This window comes from Caretta caretta, chromosome 2 (assembly GCF_965140235.1).
Source record: "Caretta caretta isolate rCarCar2 chromosome 2, rCarCar1.hap1, whole genome shotgun sequence".
Taxonomy (NCBI): Eukaryota; Metazoa; Chordata; order Testudines; family Cheloniidae; genus Caretta; species Caretta caretta.
The window spans coordinates 68,517,858-68,538,356 of NC_134207.1; the positions used below are offsets into that span (position 1 = coordinate 68,517,858).

Sequence of the window (20,499 nt, forward strand, 5' to 3'; positions counted from 1 at the left end):
TTTGTTTCATATGTATTTAAATTGTAAATAGAAACTGTATTGTCTTTTTACACACGTGTAAACTAAAATGATGTAAACGTGACAACACAATCCTAATGAATTGGTTGTTAGTATACTATGTTGAAGCAGGCTGTGGGCCTTAAGAAATGCTTTGGTGGGTCGTGTATAGTCTGCAGGTTAGGCAGCTCTGCTCTAGTTCAACCACAGCTGTTGATCTTGAAGCAGGAATTAATTAAAGGAAGTATGCTCTTATGAAGTCCTATGGTCTGTGTTATGCAGGTCAGAGTAGATGATCACAATGGTCTCTTCAGGCCTTAAAAATCCATGAATTTATGACTTGCAATGATTATACTTATCAAGGAGGATGAAACCGCCAAGGCCCATAGTGAGGTTTTCAGAAGCTTGAGTACTCTTAGTAGTAAGTAAGTGAGTAAGAGCCTGTGGAGCCTCAGCCTAACCAACTTCCAATCTTACCACAGAACTCTTGTTTTAGTAGAAATCTTCTTACAATATCAGACGCAAAAGGATACTAAAAGGGAAAGGTAACCCCCCCCCCAAAAAAAAATCAAGTATAAGTGGATAAATCCAAGACTAAAGGGAGCAGCGTCCAGGAGGGCTTTAACTCGATGCTAACTGAAGTTTCTTTTTTGCTCCTAGATACTATAGTAGTGGCTATAATATAAATACCTTGCAGGAATAGACAGGAACAAGTTCATCACCATTTAAAGCAAGTTAGTTCCTACAGCCAACTCTATTAATCAAGAATGGAATTTAAAATGATTGTAAGCGCTCTGGGGCAGGGTCTGCTTCTTTGCTGTGTGATTGAACAGTACTTAGGCCAAGGGCCTTGATCCACAACTTGGACATTAGGCATTACTGTCACACAAACAAATAATATTTGCCTAGTGTTCTTTCATTTAAAGAATGTTACTTTAAATTATGGAGACTTTTTAATGAATTATTTTTGGCTATAATTACTACTTTTAAAGTCCAGATCTTAACAATTTTAGACTGCCATCTTGCAAGGGCCTACACATTTAAAGCTAAAGGAACCACCGTGGTGCTGTATCTACCCTGTGAGGATTGGTACAAAGGCTGAGAGTGGGGTACTTGCTGCTCTTGTACTGTGTGTGTGTAGGGGGGGAAAGGATATCTCCTCCTCCCTCTGCGGCCACCCACAGCACAAAATTGAAATGCTGAGGCTGGACAAAGGGGGCAGGATTTGGCCTTTTAAAATTGAAAAGTTGACCAATTGTATTTAAAAACTGTCACTTTGAAGTAGCTCCTACCACAGACTTTTCGCTGGCAAACAAAGTCAGTGTGAGCGGCCGAGGTGTTTTTCAACCTTTTTATCTTTCCATCCTTGCTTTAAGTTAGCAGAAATCAATTGCTTGAGGCGATGCTGCAATAACAATCCTTTGAGAAGCCCGAGTGACAACGCTACTTACACATCACCCCAAACGTTCATGTGTTCAGTTAAATTCGGTAATTTTTCCTTTTGAAAACAGGCGCTGAGCCTCTCGGCACGTATCTCTTCGAGGCCTGACCACCCCCAGCCTTTACAGATTTTTGTCACAAACACAGCCCTGCCTGCGCAGGCTCGAGTCTGGCTGCGGCCACCACCACCGGCCCCAGCGCTAGGGCTGCCAGCTAAGAGTCGCCTCCATCCCCTCAGCCCGGGCGGAGAGGTGGCGAGCAGCGCAGGGGGCTCGGGGGGGGGCCGAGCTCAGGGGCCGGCAGCTGCGCTGGGTTGGGCTGGCACACGCGGTACAACTCCCGCCCAGGCTCAGACTTTATTATGCGCTGGCAGCCTTGCTGCTCCGTGCGGCAGGCGGGCTCCACAGCCCGAGGCTGCACCGCCGCCCCCCGACCCGCTCGCTGCTATAGCCTGCCTGACCCCAGCGCCGGGCAGGGGCGGGGCGGGGCGGGGCGGCGCGGCCCTGGCTGGCGTCAGCGGTCGCGCGATGCCCGTATGGAGCGCTGCGATATAAGCGCCGCGCGCCCGCCCCCCTGCCTCTGCCGTGAGTGACGCCGCCGCACCCGGTGCTGCTCGCCCCGCTCCTGACTCACCGCTGTTCGCTGGGCCGCGCCGCCCCCGCCCGGGAATAAGTCGGTCAGGAGGACTCTGTGCAGCCATGGTGAGCGGGCCGGGGAAGGGCGCGTGGCGCTTCCCCACTGCCGCGCGGCTGCTAGCGCTCTGCCAGGCCTCTACTCGCCGCGTGCTCCCTGCCTGGCGGCTCGCCCGAGCCCCGCGGGGCGGCGGCTCCCGGCCTCGCTGTCGTTTGTTACATCGGGGCCTTTCTCCTCTACCGGTGCTGATCCCGGCGGAAGCGGCGGGCTGGCAAGACCCCAGCGGCAGCGACCGCCTGCGCTAATGGGGAAGCGGGGGGAGACGCTGCCCGGCGGCGAGGGAGCGGCCGGGGCAGTTTGTAGCTGGGGGTTTCGGGGACGTTCCCTCACATGTCTCGCTCCTGCCCGCTTTGGCCAGTAGGCACCCCAGCGCTGGGGAAACGGCCTCCCTCAAACAGGCTGCGTCTGTGCTGCACGCTGAGCTTCGCCAGCTCTGCCCCTCCATGCAAAACGCGGCCAGCTCCGGGGGGGAGGGTTGGATTCTTGGGAAATCACGAAAACATCTTTCTGTGGCTGTATCTTGTTTCCCCTGTAGTTTTATCTACTCTAGAAAGCCAATGAGTCAAACCTAAATAGCTCTTACAAATTAAATTGGCGGGTCCTGTGTGGTGTACCTCTGCTGCCCTTGGACCCCTCTTTCATTAGCTGTTAACCTTTATATCATTAATGGGATTACAACACAGTGCTATTTGCAAAACAGATACAAGTACTTTAAAAAAAATCCTAGTATATATTACCATAAAAAGAAAGGGTGCCTGCCACATATATAAAAATACAATAGCAGCAATAAAATACTTATATACTGTTGACCTAAATCACTTAATACAGGGATTGTCTTTCTGATCTCTCTAAGTAGCACATTGCAGAAGTTATACATTAGATTGTTCTTTCTTTATTGTTACTTAATTATTCATTTTATGTGCTATTTCATAAGAAGTCAGAGCAAGTATACTAGTGTAGTTGTCATTTCCCAAATGAATTTAAATCAATCTCCTGATAGATGCACATCTGTGATTTGTTGATCACACACCTCTTTGTTGTTTATCGCCTACCTGCATTACGCCTATGATACTGGCATTTTTCTTTTTGAATTCTTGCTGTGAAACAAACACTGGTTAAACTGTATTACAGATTTGTATGTCTCTACATGCTTAACGAGACAAGGTGGGGGAGGTAATATCTTTATTGTACCAACCTCTATTGGCGAAAGAGACGAGCCCTCATGGTACACAGAGCTCTTCAGGTCTGGGAAAGGTACTTAGCTATCTGTTTGATCTTATATTTAGTTGTAACACTGAGTACCCTTCCCAGACCCAAGGAAGAGCTCTGTATAACTCAAAACCTTGTCTCTCACACCCTTTGTCTTTCTAATAAGACTGACACAACACTACATACTACAGACTAGACTCTGGTCTACGCTACAGAGTTAAGTAGATGTAAAGCAGCTTACTCTGTCTACACTAAAATAAAGCTCCCACCAATGTAACTTGCCCACTACATCCATTTAATAACTCCACCTCCATGAGAGGCATAGCCCTTAAGTTTATGTAGTTAGGTTGATGCAAGGTCAGTGTAGACACTACATAGACCTGCTACCTTTCAGAAACCATCCCACAATCCCCCACAGTAGCAGTTAAATCGGTGCAAGAGCTCCTGTGAGGACGTGCATGACTGACACAAGGAGCATAGTGTGTACTTGTAAAACCAATTCAATTACTGTGGTGGCTGTATGACAACATAACTTACATCAACTTAATTTTTTAGTGTAGACTTGCCCTATATGATTAAAGTAATTATTTTGGAGGTGGCTAGATGGCATGTTCCATAAAGACACAAGTCAGTGGAGTGTTTCTGATATTTTCCAAGATGTATAATTGTTAGAGTAACTGTACAAAATGCTGTTTCTGAAACTGGATTCTTACCCTTCCCCCCCATTCAGAATCCTTTTGATATGGACTCTAATAAAAGTTATAAAAACTGTAGTTACGGACATATCTAATGTTCTCAATTTTAGTGAAGGTAGAATGCTTTAAGCGGCATACATACAATATTGACCAGTTTGGCTCTAGTTTCTAATATTCATAATGTTAATGTTTCAGGCATTTAAAGATAGTGGCAAAGCACCTGTGGAACAGGAAGTAGCAATTCACCGAATTAGAATTACCTTGACGAGTCGCAATGTAAAGTCCCTTGAGAAGGGTAAGTAACACTTCTTTTCTTTTTTAGGGTTGCTTATGATTTGAAGTCTCAAATGTTTCAAAACACAACTTCAGCTGGCAGCTTCCCTAATTGACAGGTTATTAGTCTATAAGCTGTCAGTTGTGTTTAAAATTCTTTACCACAGCCATTGACCTACTCTGCCAGTGACATAAAGTAAACTATGGAATAAACTTGTTACTTTAACCTGCTTTAAATGCTTACTTTATCCATACTAGCCGAACTGTTTAACTGTGAACTCTCTTGAACAATGTTATAGCTATGTGTTGTAAACACTCTCCTAAAATAGCTATGCCTGGTCCATGCTCTCAAAGCAAAATGTGTTTAAACCACTTTAGTTTAAACTCTTAAGTCTTTATATAGTTAATCTAACACGGTCTAAATGCCATTATGGACAGGCCTAAAAAGTAAAATTACAAGTGACCTTACTAATTCTGGGATGAGCAGTTTATGCCATATGTAGTTGGCCATGAGGATAAATTGTAAACTGAATTACTATGATTATTATTTACGCTATTCTGAGCCAACGTTTTATGTGAAGTGGAATATCTAGTTCAATTACACAACTGTTTACAAAAGGTTTTTTATTCTTTTACAGTCTGTGCTGACTTGATCAGAGGTGCCAAAGAAAAGAATCTAAAAGTGAAGGGACCTGTTCGCATGCCTACTAAGGTACTTACGGCTTAGGTGGCAGGAAAACCATGATTAATTCTCCAAGATTTTATTTGTAAATTACAAATAGTAAAATTGAGAAGGGGTGCAGTCTGATTAAACTGGATTGAATATATTTAAACTCTAACCAGTTAATGGATTAGTTAACTGGCATAAACATATGACTCAATTGTTTAATACAAAACATGCTGAAGAGAAAGGCGGAAGAGGATTTTGACCTGCTTCCTACCTGCATTCCTCTCTTTTGACTTAAGACTCCTTGGCCAGCTATGAAAAGGAGGTGAATAATGGCCACTAAGATAAGTAGAGCTAATTTTTGACAACTATGTAAAAAATACTGCAAGCAATATTTTAATTACATTAGAGCTATAGAAAGTTTTGATTCTAGTCAAAACCTCTGCATAAATCTGTCTTCATTTATTGGTTACTACTCCACTTTCTGTTATAGACTCTGCGAATCACTACTAGAAAAACACCTTGTGGTGAAGGTTCTAAGACCTGGGATCGTTTCCAGATGCGTATCCACAAGCGTCTCATTGACTTACACAGTCCCTCTGAGATTGTTAAGCAGATCACTTCTATCAGTATTGAACCAGGTGTAGAAGTTGAAGTTACTATTGCTGATGCCTAAATGCCTGTCATCTACTTTAATAAAAGTTGATTTGTAATTTTTTTACTGTTGCTTTGTGTTTTGTGAAATAGAATCTTGACTAGAATCATGATTCTTTCATGAATAAAGAACTGAAACAAAGTGGCATAACAATCAAGAATCTAGGCCTTTAGAGGGGAATGGTTGGCCAAGACTTCAGTAGAGATGAATGTTATGTTATTTTCTTACCATTAATATAGAACTGCTTTAATGTATTTTGAAGAAGGGAGTGCAGTGTGATGTGATGTTTCAAATAACCATTAAACCCTAAAGGAACATTAAAATAAGGAAAAAAATAATTTTTCATAGTGAATTTTATTTGCCTGGAACTTCTTATAGGCCAGTGGTCCCCAGCCTTTCTGTGGCCAAGAGCACATTCATGCCTTCAGAAGAGTGTGGCGGCATGTTCTCCGGCGGATGTGCTCCTCTCCTTTGTTCCTTGGCGCCAGCCCTGGCAGTGGGCGCACATAAATGCCCCAGCGGGCGCCATGGCACCCACAGGCTCCACATTGGGGACCACTGTTATAGGCGGTAGTCGGTCACTTTTCTCAGATAAAGTCTGGTTTGAAAGTGAACTGCAAAGGCTCAAATCCCTTTTAGTTTGCTCCTTTATGATGTATAAAGAGAGGCTAAACTGTTTTTTAAAATCATGCTTGTTAAGGAAGACCAAGAGGTCCTGGGGATACTTATTGTGAGACTTTATTTGAAGCAGTGAGCATATTGAATATTTAACAGACACCTTTAATCTCAAATGTGAATTCAGCATTGAAGTTAAATAGCTGTTAATTTTTAAACAGGCTGACTAAAAAAAACCCCTCCCCTCCCAAGTGTAACTTTCTCTTGTATTTTACTAGTCTTGGGGCTTGTCTTCATGTGCAGCGGTGCAACTGCACCAGTGCAGCACTTCACTAAAGAAGCTACTATGCTGACGGTTTCAGAGTAGCAGCCATGTTAGTCTGTATCCACAAAAAGAAAAGGAGTACTTGTGGCACCTTGGAGACTAACAAATTTATTTAAGCATAAACTTTCGTTAGTTACAGCTCACTTCATTGGATGCATGTAGTGGAAAATAGAGTGGGGAGATTTATATACAGAGAGAACATGAAACAGTGGGTGTTATCATACACACTGTAACAAGAGTAATCAGGTAAGGTGAGCTATTACCAGCAGGAGAGCCGGCGGGGGGGGCGGACCTCTTGTAGTGATAATCAACCATTTCCAGCAGTTGACAAGAACATGTGAGGAACAGGGTGGAGAGGGGAAATAAACACAGGGAAATAGTTTTCCTTGTGTAATGACACATCCACTCCCAGTCTTTATTCAAGCTTAATGACATGCTCAAATAAATTGGTTAGTCTCTAAGGTGCCACAAGTACTCCTTTTCTTTATTCAAGCTTAAGTTAACTGTATCCAGTTTGCAAATTAATTCAATTTGAGAGAACTCCCATTTGTGTAGTTAATCTACCTCCCCAAGAGGCAGCAGCTATGTTAACAGCAGAAGCTCCCCCATGGATGTAGCACTGTCTGCGTAGGGGGGTTAGGTTGGTGTAATTATATCACTCGGGTGTGGATTTTTCACCCCCCCTGAGTAACCTAGTTACACTGATAAGTCTTTAGCATAGACCTGGCCTAAGTCTTCCAAGTTAGATGGAACCTGAATTCCTAGTGTAGTTGTGTATAAAGCAATGAAAGAAAACGGGTCCAATTTTTGGTTTGTATATCCTTTAAGGGCCTTTAAAGATCTTGCAGTAAATCTTCAAGAAAAGGAAGGACCTGATATTTCAATCCCCAGTATAATTCAGTTAAGGACTGAAAGAAATGCTTGACTATTTTATTCCTTGCAGATATGTTCACATCACCACTCTAGTGTACTCTTGAGGGCCTGTTGCTCTGTGAACTCAAATTCCTGCAGGAATAGGCATTTTTGATGCTTGGAGAATAGACTGGGCTTCACCGAGTGTCTTCAAACTTCAATTCCTTTCTGATACACAGTATTTCTGACTATGAAATATACTATATACCCAATCAGACTGTTAGAAAACATTTCTAAATATTTTTCCCTTCTTCCTGTAACTATTTAATACTGAACACTGAATGAAGTAGTCAAGCAACCTAGTAGTGAAGTGCCTTAGAGAGATGGGGGAACAACAATGTGCTTTGACCACCATAAACCAACTAAATGAGCTGTCACTGTAATTCATTACATGTTGTCCTCTAAGAACTAAAATTCTACAGAATCCAATTATGCCAATCAGTATATATTCAGAATACTTTATCCCTTACAGCTAATTCAGTCTTCTACAATGATTCTCCTAAATGACACCAATTTACAGGTTTCTGTGATGGATGAGAACAGTGAGCTATCTATTCCTAAACTAAGTGGTTGTGGAAATAGCTACTCATTATGTATACTTCAGTATTTTATAAAAGCCCAACTCCAGCTGCAAGATGTTAGACCATCCAATTTATGTTGTAAAACATTTCTAGATTGGCCGATGAATGGCTTTTTAATGATTATTTGCACTTTTATAGCACCTTTTTATGAGAAGTTTTCAAAGCATTTTACAAAAAGACAATAGTTTTGCTATGAGAAGCTCCTGTGAAATACAAGAATTAATCAACAAATTTTACAGAAGAATATGCTGATTGATATAGATAAGTTGACAGAGTTTAAGGCCACAGAAGACTGCTAGATGATTTAGTTGTGCTCCTATATCACAAGTCATTAAATTTCACCCAGTTATCCTTGTATTCAGCCCACTAACTACTGTTTGGTTATATCTTCCAGAAAGGTATCCAGGCTCAATATGAAGCCATCAAGAGATGGAGAATCCACTACTTACCTTTATTGTTAAAATATTTTCTTTGCTGTTAACATTTTGTGCTTAATTTCTAATTTGAATTTTCTCTGGTTTCAGCTTCCTGCCAGTGGTTCTTGTTATACTTTTCTCTGCTAGATTAAAGAGTCCTTTAGTGCCTGGTGTTTTCTGCCCTTGAAAGTACATGCTACACTGAAGTCCTCTCTCAGGTTTTTTGATAAGCCAAACATGTTGAGCTCTTTAAATCTCACAATAAAGCACTCTGTCCTCAAAAACTTTTTGTGCCTTTTATGCAGCTTCAGTTTTTTTCCATTTAAAAAATGGACACTAGAATTAAATACAGAGGTAAAATCACCTCTGGTGTTCCTACTCACCTGTTTATACAGCCCAGCATTGCATTAGTCCTTTTTGTGCACAGTATCACAGGGAGCGCTCATGCTGAGGTACCTGTCCACTGTGATTTTTAAATCCTTTTCAGAGTCATTGATTTCCAGGATACAATCCCCCATTCTGTAGGTATGGTCTGCATTCTTTAGAGATATATAACTGCATGTGGCTGTGTTAAAACACATTTTCTTTGAATGGGCCTGGCTTACCAAGCAATTAGAATGACCTATATGGCTATCCTGTCATCATTTACCACTTTACCAATCTTTGTCATTTGCAAATTCTATCAGCCATAATATATCACTGATGAAAATGTTGAACAGTATTGAAATTAAAGCTACCTGCTTGCTCTGAGGCTCTGCTTCCTATGTAATAGTTCTTTCAGTGTGGGTCAGGGCATGTCTACACTACAAAATTAAATTGACTAAAGTTAGGTTGAACTACAGCCACCACAATGCACATCCTCATCAGGAACACTTGCACCAACTTAAGTGGGGCATTATGGGGCACTGACAGCCAGAGCCCCACAGCCTAGGCTGACAGCTGGAGTCCCACTGCCCTAAGCCAACAGCCAGAGCCCCACCACCCAAGACTGACAGCTGGAGCCCTTTCACCCTCAGTTTGACAAGCTGAGCTGTCTGCTCCCAGCAGCAGGGCTCAGCCTGCCAAAGGCAGCAACAGGCAATGAAAGCAATGCAATGTCTACATGGACACTGCATTGACCTAACTACATCAGCCTAACCCTCTTGTGGAAGTGGGATGGCGTAGCGGGGGAGTTAAATTGGTGGGAAGAACACTGTAGCATAGGTCAAGGTAAACTGCCTTACATGTGAGGGTGATCTGGCTGCAATGTGTCACCCTACTGATCGCTAGGGTGTATTTGGCTGATCTGGCTGGCGAGGCTGGTGTCCCCTTCCCCCCTCACCGCTCCATGTGCATCCCTCCCAAAGCTGCAGGGTCGAAGAGGACAACCTCCCAGACAGAGGAGTACTGTTCTTCGTCAAGGGTATACAGTAACTGCCCTCCCCTGCTAGAACCTCCAAACAAGATCAACCTGACTGGGTAGGGTAGACCAGGCCACAGACTCAGTGACAGACCCAGGCACAAAGAGTAGTAGTCTCAATCAATAGTCCTGCATTTTAACAATGACTTCCCCAGCCTTCCTGCAACCACAGTATTGCTGCCACTAGCTTTAGACTATCTCATAATCAACCAGTCTGGATTTAATCTTAATTCTTTTTCTGGGTAAAAATGCAGGTTTAACCAGACTGTTTGAAAACAATGGCTGGGAAGCTCCAGGCTTCTCAACCTCACGTTTCCTTTACGAAGGGTTGGCTGGTATGCCAGTGCCCTCTGCCGGACACCCAGCCGGCTCTCTACGTGAGTGGGTGAGCGGCTTGACCCCAGCCCGCTTTGGCGCGGTCCGGCTGTCGCTTTGCAGGAGCGTTTGATGCTATCCCCGGTGAGCTGTGTGGCGGTCGCAGTTCAAGTCCCAGCTGCTGCTGCCCCTCGCTGGTAGCCGCGCTAGCGAGGCCCGCCGAGGCAGGGTGGAGACAAATGATAGTCCCGCCCGGAAGCGGTGCCCTGGCGGGGGTGACTCCACGGGTGGGGAAACGGCCGGGTGCTGCTGCCACCGCCCACGTGAACGGCGAGCTCAGCCCCCCAGGCCCGTCCGAGCCGCGGATCCATCAGTCCCAGGCAGGCCCTGGGGGGACATTCGGGGCGGGTACCTAATGCCCCCTTCCCCCCACTACACACACGTTACAGACGTTCCCCCCGAGCTCGGGCCGGTACAATTGCCCCCTCCCCCCGTCAGCCCTGAAAGAGGAACCGGTAACTGGAAGCCCAGCCCGGGGGCGCCCGGGTGCTTAGCGCCACCCCAGTCCCCAACCGTCACAACGGGGTTGCCGCCGGCAAGTGTAAAACGAGCCACCCCCCACAGGCGGCAGCGCCGGCGGGACTCCCCCCCCCGTCCCACACGCACCTCCTACTGCGCACCGGGCCGGGCCCGCGGCCAATCAGGGGAGGCGCTGGCACCGCGCGCGCTAAAAAGGGCGGCGGGTGGGGGCAGATGCAGGCAAGTGCTGGTTGGAGCGCGTGAGGGGTGGGCGGGGCTGGAGTGCAAGGCTGGAAAGCAGGCGAGCTGCGCGCGACGCTCAGCTGGCGCTAGCGGTCTCTCCTCAGGCGGTGCGTGGGAAGGGTTGGAACCGCCCCGACTCTGAGAGCGGGCGCACCTCCCCTTCCCCCGCGCGGCCCGACCCCCTCCCTTGCGTCGGGAGCCGGGCTCAGGAGGGGCCGCGGGGCTGCTGCTGCTGCCTGGTGCCCGCGGCTTTCCCGCGGGCCTTCCGCTCTCAGCCGACAGCCCCGCCGCTCTCCCGGGGGCGGCTGAGGGAGAAGCTAGTAGCTCCTCGCGCGCCTCCAGCCTGTGCCCGTGATGAGGCGGACCCCGGCCGTGGGCCGCTCCGTCCTCTCACCTAGACTCGGTGGACAGCTGCTCTCCCTCTGCCATAGGCAGCTGCTGGGCAGCGGGGCTCTGGGTGCAGTTCCGGGCTCTGCCCCTGCGTCACTGGGCCCCTGGGGAAGACACTGCCTCTGCTTCCCCTCTGTGAATGGGGACAGAGGGGGCTCTAATAGGGTGACCAGACAGCAAGTGCGGAAAAACCGGGACAGGGGGTGGGGGATAATAGGAGCCTGTCTAAGAAAAACCCCCAAATATCGGGACTACCTCTATAAAATCGGGACATCTGATCACCCTAGGTTCTATAGAGATTTATGCCTCTGTTCATTAGGGCCAAACTCTGCCCCTTGCATCCTAGTGCCATGTGTTCCTCAGCTGCAGTCAGTGGGAGCCCTGCATAGGGGTAAGAAGGGGGCAGAATTGAGCTTACTGTGAGTTTGATCTCGTTAGGGTGCTGAGCACCCTCACTTTGTGAGTCACAACACTTTGGATGCCTTTTGATAGCTACAAAGGAAAGGGAATGATAGAAGTGCTAACTATCCCTTTCAGATGTACCTATTTACAGGACTGCCCATGTCACTGGCCTGGTACTGTAGATAGTAAATGTTTTGGATTTCCTGCAGACTTTTTTCATGCTATCTGCAGTTTTAAAGATGTTTTTTACATTGCAGAGCATTTTTAAAGAGTAAATAACTACAAGTTTTTTGGGGGTCATGTCTTTAGATCTCCCTCCATCCCACCCCTTCAGGAGGTGTATATATATTTTTTTAACTTAAAAGCCTTGTTTCTTGCATACTCTCCACCATTTGCATGTGAGAGCATGTGTGTTTTGTTTCTTATTCCTCTATATGTGAACAGGACAAGAGAATGGACTATGAGGAGGGAAGCTATGCATCCTCAGCAGGATCTGGCGTGTTGGACTTCACCTGTTATGAGGACTTAATGGGTAAAACCTCACCCATGGAGTTGTCAGTCATACCTAATGCTGATGAACAGCAGCAGGAGGTGGGGGTTGTTTGTAATAATTTCTTCTAATGATGTCTTTGCATTTAAGTAGCAACAACTCAATAACAAGTTTCTCTGTATTGTGAACTCCCTCCCTTTTTCCAAGTCTGTTTCCTTTTCCCTTTACTTAAAAACAAATCATGTCCTGCAGCAAATTAACATTTTAACCAGTACTTACAATGTTTGTCTTAAGCATTTGAGGAACTAAAGGATTGCAGGGTAGTGCAGAAGTACACGTGGAAGTTTGCACAACACCCAGCTGGAGTATGCCCAGTTCAAACTAGTATTCTTATTACTAGCTTACTCTTACCATGAGAACCAAACTGTTTTACACTCTTGCACTTTGCCTGCAAGCCTTTTAACTTAGTAATATAACTATTGCATTATGCCAAGATCTGGCCTTGTAGGTTTTTTTTCTACTGGTCATGCTATCCTACAGCAACAGGTCTACTGCTTCTGTACCTCTTGGTCATCACTCTATCCATTCTGCCTTTTTGGCAGAGTGATGATGAAAGGAGTAGTCTGAAGAGTTGTGGTAATGAAAGGTACTAAATAGACAGGCTGGGTGGGAAGGGAAGGATTATAGGGATCCCTCTTTCTAATAGAGAACAGTGGGGAGACCCAGTTGGGTTATTTTTTCCTTTTAGTAGCTAGGAGGGGAGCTAGCAGCAGCAGCTAGGAAACATCCCTGACTTCAGCAACCAAGAAGGCTTCCTCCATGACCGTTTCTGAAGGGACGATAAAAGGGTTTGTGGCTTGGCGATAGGCACAAGGTGTTCTTTTTTTACTGAGCCTCAGTAATGTGCCTTGAACCATATAAAACTGGAGTATGGACTTTCCATTTATTATACAAGCAACACAACTTAGATACACTTTGCAGAGTGACTAGAAGGTGGAAGCAGTTCAGTTTTTTGTAAAATAAATAAATAAATAAATAAAAATAAAATGTGCTGTTGGTGGATTAACATTGGGCTTGTTGTGTGAAATAGACATTTTAAAGAATTTAAATGAAAAGGAGTGGATAGTTTAGCACAGTAAGAGTTCTAGGCATAAGGGACAGCTTGGAGAAGACATGAAGATAAATGGAAGGATACTAGTACAAAAGTCATAGTAATGTGGGTGGCATGAGATGGAATTGTGTGGTGTGGGGAAAAACATCAGAGATATAAGGTAAAAACAAAAACTCTGGAATCCTGAGTCTTTGGCCTACAGACTTAACTATAAATATTTTTTTTTCAAATGAGCAGATATATCAACCTTTGAAAGTCTACTTGAGAGTCAGACCCTTCTCTAAAGCAGAACTTGAAAGCAATGAATCTCAGGTTAGTTGTTGTCCATAAATGACTTATTTTTTGTCCTCTGTGGAAAACACTTGCATTTCATCTCAAGAATTCTAAAATAGAAAAAGCTTCTGTAAGTTTTCAGTTTCTAAATTTTGTAACCAATAGACAGCACTTTTCCTCACTATTAAAGTTGAGTGCCTCAGAAGTGATAATTCCATCTCCTAGAAATATGCTACTTATCAGCAGTCTTTACTGTCTCACTGATTCCTACAATACAGATTTGATAAATGTGGAAAGCCAAACCAGAACAAGATTAGCGTATTAAATTTTGTCCAATAAACTGTTCTGAATGTGGCATCTGTACAAAGTCTGACCCTTAATCCATCGTTTTTTTTCACATATTAAAGTAAAATATGTGACAGGTAACTTAAAGGCTGAACACAGAGAAAATAAATATCTGCTGTGCACCAGTAAAACTTGTCCAGGTTCTAGGAAAATAGATGGTAATATTGTATGGCTTGCGTGTTATGCAAGGTAATGACTTCGTGACTGATGGAGCAGAAGTAATTTGCTCTTGCCACTTGAGCTGGGTGAAATTCTCTGTACAAATATTTTATTTGCCAAAATATTTTATTTTGGGTTGTCTGAAACTATTTTGAGAAACTTGGAAAATAGTTTTGGACCCCCAAAAAAGTTCTGGTCTAGATTCATATGATTACTTAGGCCCTCCCACTGCTTTTGTACCAGTGGTTAGGGCATTTACCTGGGAGGTGGGAGATCCGTGGTCAAGTTTCTGCTCCAATGAATATTGAATTATTTATACAAAGTGGAACAGCTTCAACAGGAGAGAGTAAGAGCCAAACCAAAATAGCCAGTAGCCTGCTGGCTAGTGCCCTCAGCGGGGAGATTGACTTCAAGTCCCTGCTCCAGATTAGGGATTTGAATTTGGGACTCCCACATCCTAGCTGTGTGCTGTAACCACTAGACTACCATTTCCTCCTGTGAATTGAGTCCTTCATTTAATCTTTTAAAGTAAGTTAGGTTAGGTTGAACAAAACATTTATTCAACCTGAAAGGCAACTTTTTTTATTGACTTGCAATTTACCAAGAATTAAGAACAAAATTGGTTTCAATTTGGGTTGAACCTAAACTTTAAGAATTGCCAGTGAATCGAAAAATAATTTGCCCAGCTCTAACTACCACAGTTATCAAATGGATTATGTTATGGTTTTATAATACTTAAGAGGCAGAAGTTAAATCGTGTAAACTCTAGAAGTTTCTTTTCCTAGGTTACAGATAACACCATACATTCAAACTGAAACTCTTCAAATCCAGTTTACACTCCATTTAGGCAGTTCATAGTTTACATTTTGTCCAGAAACAAAATATGGAGAAAACTAGTCAGTTTCTAATGCATCTTATTTGCAGGCTCTCTTGCATGAGTATGATACTGCAAAGCTTGGGTTGCAAACTCAACAGGTGTTCGGAGTGTGTTGCAAATAGGAGTGGGAGGAGGGGATCCTGGCAACATTTTTAATGGTCTTGGGTATTGTAAAAGCGTACCTTTTACAAAGCCCATGTTTTGGTCCAAATCTTATATTAGTGTCCCATTAAAGTTTTAATGCACCTCTTAAATATTTTAACCTATTTTTTACAATGTTGAAGCTCTGGTAGACAAAGGTGTGCGCTTCTGGAAAGCTATTTTAGAAAGAAGAACTTCTATGTCTTTGCTTTAGGACTGTGTAATTATTGAAAATCCAGAAACCGTAACTCTACAGGCACCCAAAGAATCCTTTACGATGAAAAACAGTGAAAAGGGGATTGGACAGTCTGTACACCAGTTCACCTTCACTAAGGTAGGCTAACTTTCATGCCATGATCTTTACTAAGAAAGCAGTTTTACCCTATAGGAAACCAAAGTTGTGGCTTGTTCTTCCATTTTTAGTTATAGTGAAAGTTTCTGTTTGTATAACTTGTTAACTATGACCTTTCAAATTTGAATTACTTGTGGTATCTTCTCAACTTCCTTTGAAACAAAACACAATGTACAGGACTGATATTCACTGTTAATTCATCAGGAAGGGTATATTTTCACACAATGCTAATTAGACGAGAGAAGGAAATGTATGTAGTAATCGTATTGCTTTCTTTGATTAGATGGTGTTTACAAAAGCTTCTTGCAGGCAGTATTATATGAAACAACATAGCACAAGAAAATAATGTGACCACATAAATTTTTGTGGTTTCACTATCCCTCTCAATCACAATTGCGTATATAGGTATTGTAGGAGTGTGTTACTTAAAACTGGCATCTAGAAAGGTATATCTTCCAATTGAGAAGATGGAAGCTTTATGGCTTGTCCCTTTCAAACCTGATGCCTAGTTTTTCTTTTCTTGACACATGAATGCAAAATCCAGCAAGGACAACAGGAGTTTCTGTTCTCCCAGTATCAGGAGAGTGGTTTGCATAACCTGTTGAATAGCTTCATATTTAAGACTTGGTCTTTCTCTGAGTAATTTTTTGAATTGTAGATGCACATTTCTATATGGCTCCCTCCTATCCTGCAGTACAAGTATAGGTGATTCTTCTTCCAGGATACTTGGCATGTGATGAGGAGCTCAGGCTATTCTTGGTTCTTGCCAGTTGAACGGTGGTCAGAAATAAATGTGAGCCTGCATTTATCTCAGTCGCTGGAATTAAACATGCATGACATGAAGCCAAAACAGAAACTTGTGATCAGTTATAGGGGATCCAGACAATGAAGCTGATACAGTTTGTTCAACTTTCTCTGTACAACTAACTTACCTTATTACTCAACAGTGAATGGTATAAACAAAAGTTCTTTGTACCATTTAGTAATCCATTTTTCAGCTGCTCCAGATGTCATTTGAAAATTCTTGTTCTTTTTTTGGTTAGGTCTTTGGTCCAGAAACTACTCAAAGTGACTTTTTTGAAGGCACAATGAAAGAGATAATAAAAGCTTACATTGATGGAGCAAATGGACTAGTGTTTACCTATGGGGTTACTAATGCAGGCAAAACATATACTATTCAAGGTAACAAAAGCAAATGTTACTACTTTCATAAAATCCAGTTAACACTTTATGTGAAACTAACTACATATAATACTTACTTTTCTTCACAGGTTCTCCAAAAGATGGTGGTATTTTGCCTCGTTCTCTTGATATGATCTTTCACCACATAAGAGGAAGACAATATCTGAAAATGAACTTGAAACCATACTTAAGCAATGATGTAAAGAAGCTAGATGTGACCCAGGTTAAACAAGAGGGAACTATAAAAGCTGCTGTTCTTGCTTCTCTGAAAGAGGTCAGTGACCAAATATTTCCTTGTTACTTAAGTTAACATCTAAATCTTCCCCTTAATTTAAAAAAAAGAAAAAAGTGCTTAGTACTTTTTTACAAGGTTCTGCTGTAGTGAATTCCATTGTCAAATTTGTGTAGGCTCTGTAGTGGTCAATTAAGATATGGAGACTTTTAAGAATAAGAGCAGCAGGTCATACGTGCAGCATAGGTTAAACCTTTTTAATGAGAACTTTGTGGAAACTAAGTCCCCTACAGACAGGGGAAACAGAAGTGAAAAATATTATAACATTAGTTTGAAACCTGCTAATGTTATACTGTTGAGGGTCATTTCCAGTTTATTGTGTAATTCTTCCCAAGATAACATCTATAGAACCTTGATCTCCTTCTTCTCAGACGAGGTGTCTGGCTGTAATGTACCTTGAATAAAAAAAGTGTACAAATTTGGTCGCTGCTCTCAAAATCTGTGTGAAGCTGAAATCAGGCTACCAAAATGATTCCGTTCCAGCATGACTAAGGTTTTATGTAAGGAATAGAAATTTATTGTGGGTAAATAAATAAATTTTGAGAAGTATCCTAGTCCCAATGAAATTTCATTGGGGAGTCTAAGCTCCCAAATTGGTGCATTTCAAAATTTTCTCTTTGATACGTGTTAAGAATACTATCAGTCTGATAAACCCAAAATGTACACTCCTACTCTTCCATTTTAAAAGTCTATTATGTTCAGCCCAATGTGTCCTGTGCCGAAATATATCTGGATGACTATGGGATTAGTGAGGTGGTTGGGGGTTATCGTCCCTCCCAACTGTCCTTTCCGTTGTCTCCAATAGCCGTGACTGCTTTTGGAATAGTCCAGTTAACTATCAGAGACTCATTTCTCAACAAATGAGAACAGAAATTATTCTAGCAGCTCATTCAAACCCTGCAAATCTAAGTTTGATGGATCCAAATCTGATTTAATAAAATGTTAAATAGAGATCAGAGAACCTCAAATGAAAAAATGTGAAAGACCTTGAAGAAAAGGTCTGTGAAAGACAGGTGTCAAAAGAGTACTAAATCATTAGTGGGAGTCTTGTACTACTGAAAATTGATATAATCTGAACTTTTTCCAGGTAGGATTCGTAGAAAAAGTTTTTTTCCTGAGGGCATTCTGCACCTAAAATAAAATTCTGCACATAATATTTTAAAATTTTGAAAATTTTATTTGTCAAATGTGGAGGCTGCCAGCATGGCATTGTCGACCACTGGCTGCACAGAGGTGGGAGATCATTGCAGCTTCCCCCTCTTCCCCGGGACGTGGACTCAGCAGTGAGGCTGCACCCAACTCTGTCACGGTGCAAGAACTGGGCCTGCCCCAGAAACACCCCAGAGCTATGCCCCTCCATGCCAGGTGCACCAGGTGTGGGCAGGAAGGCTCAGCAATGCAGGATTCAAGTGTGGAGGGCCTTAGTGTTGGGGGGATCCAGGTGTGGATTGAGAGAGTGCTGTGCAGGGCAATCTGGGTGTGGGCAGCTCAGTGGAGGATCTGGGTGCAGAGGGAATCTGGATGCACCAGGGGCTTGTAGGAGTTTTTTGGGTGCAGTGGTAATGGGACTCTGCAGGGGGGTCCAGGTGAAGGCAGTTGGGGGTCAGCCGAGGGGAAGGGTCTGGATGTGGGGGGGAGGGGGTCCAGATGCTGGAGGAGTGGGACTCAGTGGGGTGAGGATCCAGGTGCAGCTGTTTGGGGATCTGGGTGTGGGTGGCTCATCGGGGTGGTCCAGGTGGAGGAGGAGTGGGGCTCATTGGGGGGATTCTGAGTGCGGTGGGAGCGGTGAGACTCAGCGGGAGGATCTGGGTATGAGCGGGTCTGGATGCATGGGGATTGGCAGATAGGGGAGCAGCTCCCTGTACAGGGATCCCTCCACCTGCAGCTGAGGGGTGTGTGTGTGTGTGTAGTTTTGCAGAGCTTCCTGCAGCCAGGGGGAAAAATCTGGGGGTAGGTCTGACCTGGACCTGGCTGCCATGTAGGGGAAGAAGTCCTGCCCTACCCAGCCCAGACTAGCAGCTGGTAGGAGCTTCCAGCCAGGTCTTCCCCAGTCCTGTCTCTTGCCCCACAGTGACTTACCTCTCTGGTGGCTGCCCTGGGCACCTGAAACTTACTGCTGGGGAGGGTCGCATGACTGCTGTTGTGGCTTTGCAATCAAAGTCATTTTTCTGTGGGGAACATAAATTCTGCACGTGCACAGTGGTGGAGAATTCCACCAGAAGTAAAAAATTAAATACGTAACCATTCCTTTTCTAGAGATTGTTATTTGAAAGGCTTCTGTTTTGTTCCTTAAACTTGACCAGCCTCCTGTACCTCATTCTGAAGATATTGTCTATACTACCCAAACTTTCCATCAGTTAAACTGTTGTCTGCTTCATTGATCTCTGCTTGAATGGCTGTAGTGATTTGGATGCTATGGGACTATGAACATCAGACTTCTTTTTATGGAAAAGGAAGGGTAAGAGATTAAAACTGTGTATTAGCAGGTACACTCAAATGTAGAACAAAACTATTGACCCAGGTTCAACTACCATCTCTATGCTGACAGTTCACAGATCTTCTACTCTACACCGGACCAGTCCAAACTAAAATGTAAGCATATCTGACATCTCCTCATGAACACCTAGCCATCTGCTGAAGCGTAGAATGGCTATAACAGAGTTCTTAATCTCTTCCCATCTTCCCTCCCCCCACCCCCAGCTCTTTCTGTGAGTCACTGGACAACACCACCATCCTACCTGTCACTCAGTCTTGTAATCTGGGTATCCTCTATGATTCAGATCTCTAGGTCCTCACATCCAGGATATATCTAAGTCTTTCAGATTCTTTCTGTATAACATCTCTAAGATACAGCCTTTCTTTTACATCTACCTAGCTAAAACTCTTGTCCAGGCTGTCCTCTCACATCTTAATTACAGCAACATCCTTTCCTCTACCTTTACAAATGCAATTTTGACCCACTCATTTGTTCAGAACGTTGCTGCAAAGAACCTTCTCCTAGCTTGTTGCTTTGATCATGTTTCCTCTTTATATCCTCAAATCTAAGTTGCTGTCTTCACTTTTGAGGCCATTTGTGGCCTATCCCCCACTGTGTCTATCAGTCCTTTGCTATCAAGATGTTGATTTGTGCCTCTGATTGGCCCATGCCAGCCATGATTGCCCGCCTGTTAAGTTTTCAAAGAAGCACTTTGTGCTTCCTCCCATGCTAGTCTTCATGGTTGGGAAGAGCTCCTCATAAACCTCTGCAAAACTACACTATCCTACAAACCCCTCCTTAAATCTCTTTGCCATGATGCCTGCAAAAAATTAACTGCAGTTAGGCCACTGGTACCACTTCCTGTCAGACAAGCAGTATTGCCTTACTGCTTCCTTGTGCTCCCCTCATAGGTGCTGACTCTGTGGATGCTCCAGGGCTAGAGCACCCATAGGGGAGGGGAAATGATGGGTGCTAAGCACCCATGAGCAGCCAAATCCCTCCCAGCATCTCCTGCCCACAGTGGATCAGCTATTCCATGGTGTGCTGGGGGAGAG

At 43.8% G+C, this 20,499-nt stretch overlaps 2 protein-coding genes and 1 non-coding gene across 5 annotated transcripts in view; all 3 read left to right on the forward strand.

Moving 5' to 3' along the window:
* Positions 1-1,984: 1,984 nt before the first annotated feature.
* On the forward strand, positions 1,985-5,691 carry RPS20 (ribosomal protein S20). Its single transcript, XM_048840707.1, has 4 exons — positions 1,985-2,138; positions 4,230-4,329; positions 4,946-5,019; positions 5,468-5,691. Exons 1-4 carry the CDS (start codon positions 2,136-2,138, stop codon positions 5,648-5,650), a joined length of 360 nt encoding a protein of 119 aa, XP_048696664.1. The 5' UTR covers positions 1,985-2,135; the 3' UTR covers positions 5,651-5,691.
* LOC125633124 (small nucleolar RNA U54) lies at positions 4,812-4,876 on the forward strand. The gene has a single exon (XR_007355510.1). It is a non-coding gene; the product is annotated as a small nucleolar RNA U54 (small nucleolar RNA).
* A 5,959-nt stretch (positions 5,692-11,650) lies between the features above and the next one.
* LOC125632465 (kinesin-like protein KIF20A) overlaps positions 11,651-20,499 on the forward strand; it is a 72,555-nt gene continuing 63,706 nt past the window's right edge. The window contains exons 1-6 of one of the 3 annotated variants that reach the window (XM_048840704.2): positions 11,651-11,735; positions 12,191-12,337; positions 13,585-13,659; positions 15,357-15,476; positions 16,538-16,676; positions 16,766-16,950. In XM_048840704.2, coding sequence (XP_048696661.2) covers positions 12,200-12,337; positions 13,585-13,659; positions 15,357-15,476; positions 16,538-16,676; positions 16,766-16,950 — 657 coding nt within the window. In that variant the 5' untranslated portion in view covers positions 11,651-11,735; positions 12,191-12,199. Of the gene's footprint in view, positions 11,736-11,767; positions 12,338-13,584; positions 13,660-15,356; positions 15,477-16,537; positions 16,677-16,765; positions 16,951-20,499 lie in introns of those variants that run through there. The other 2 variants (XM_075125208.1, XM_075125209.1) reach the window with 2 other exon arrangements.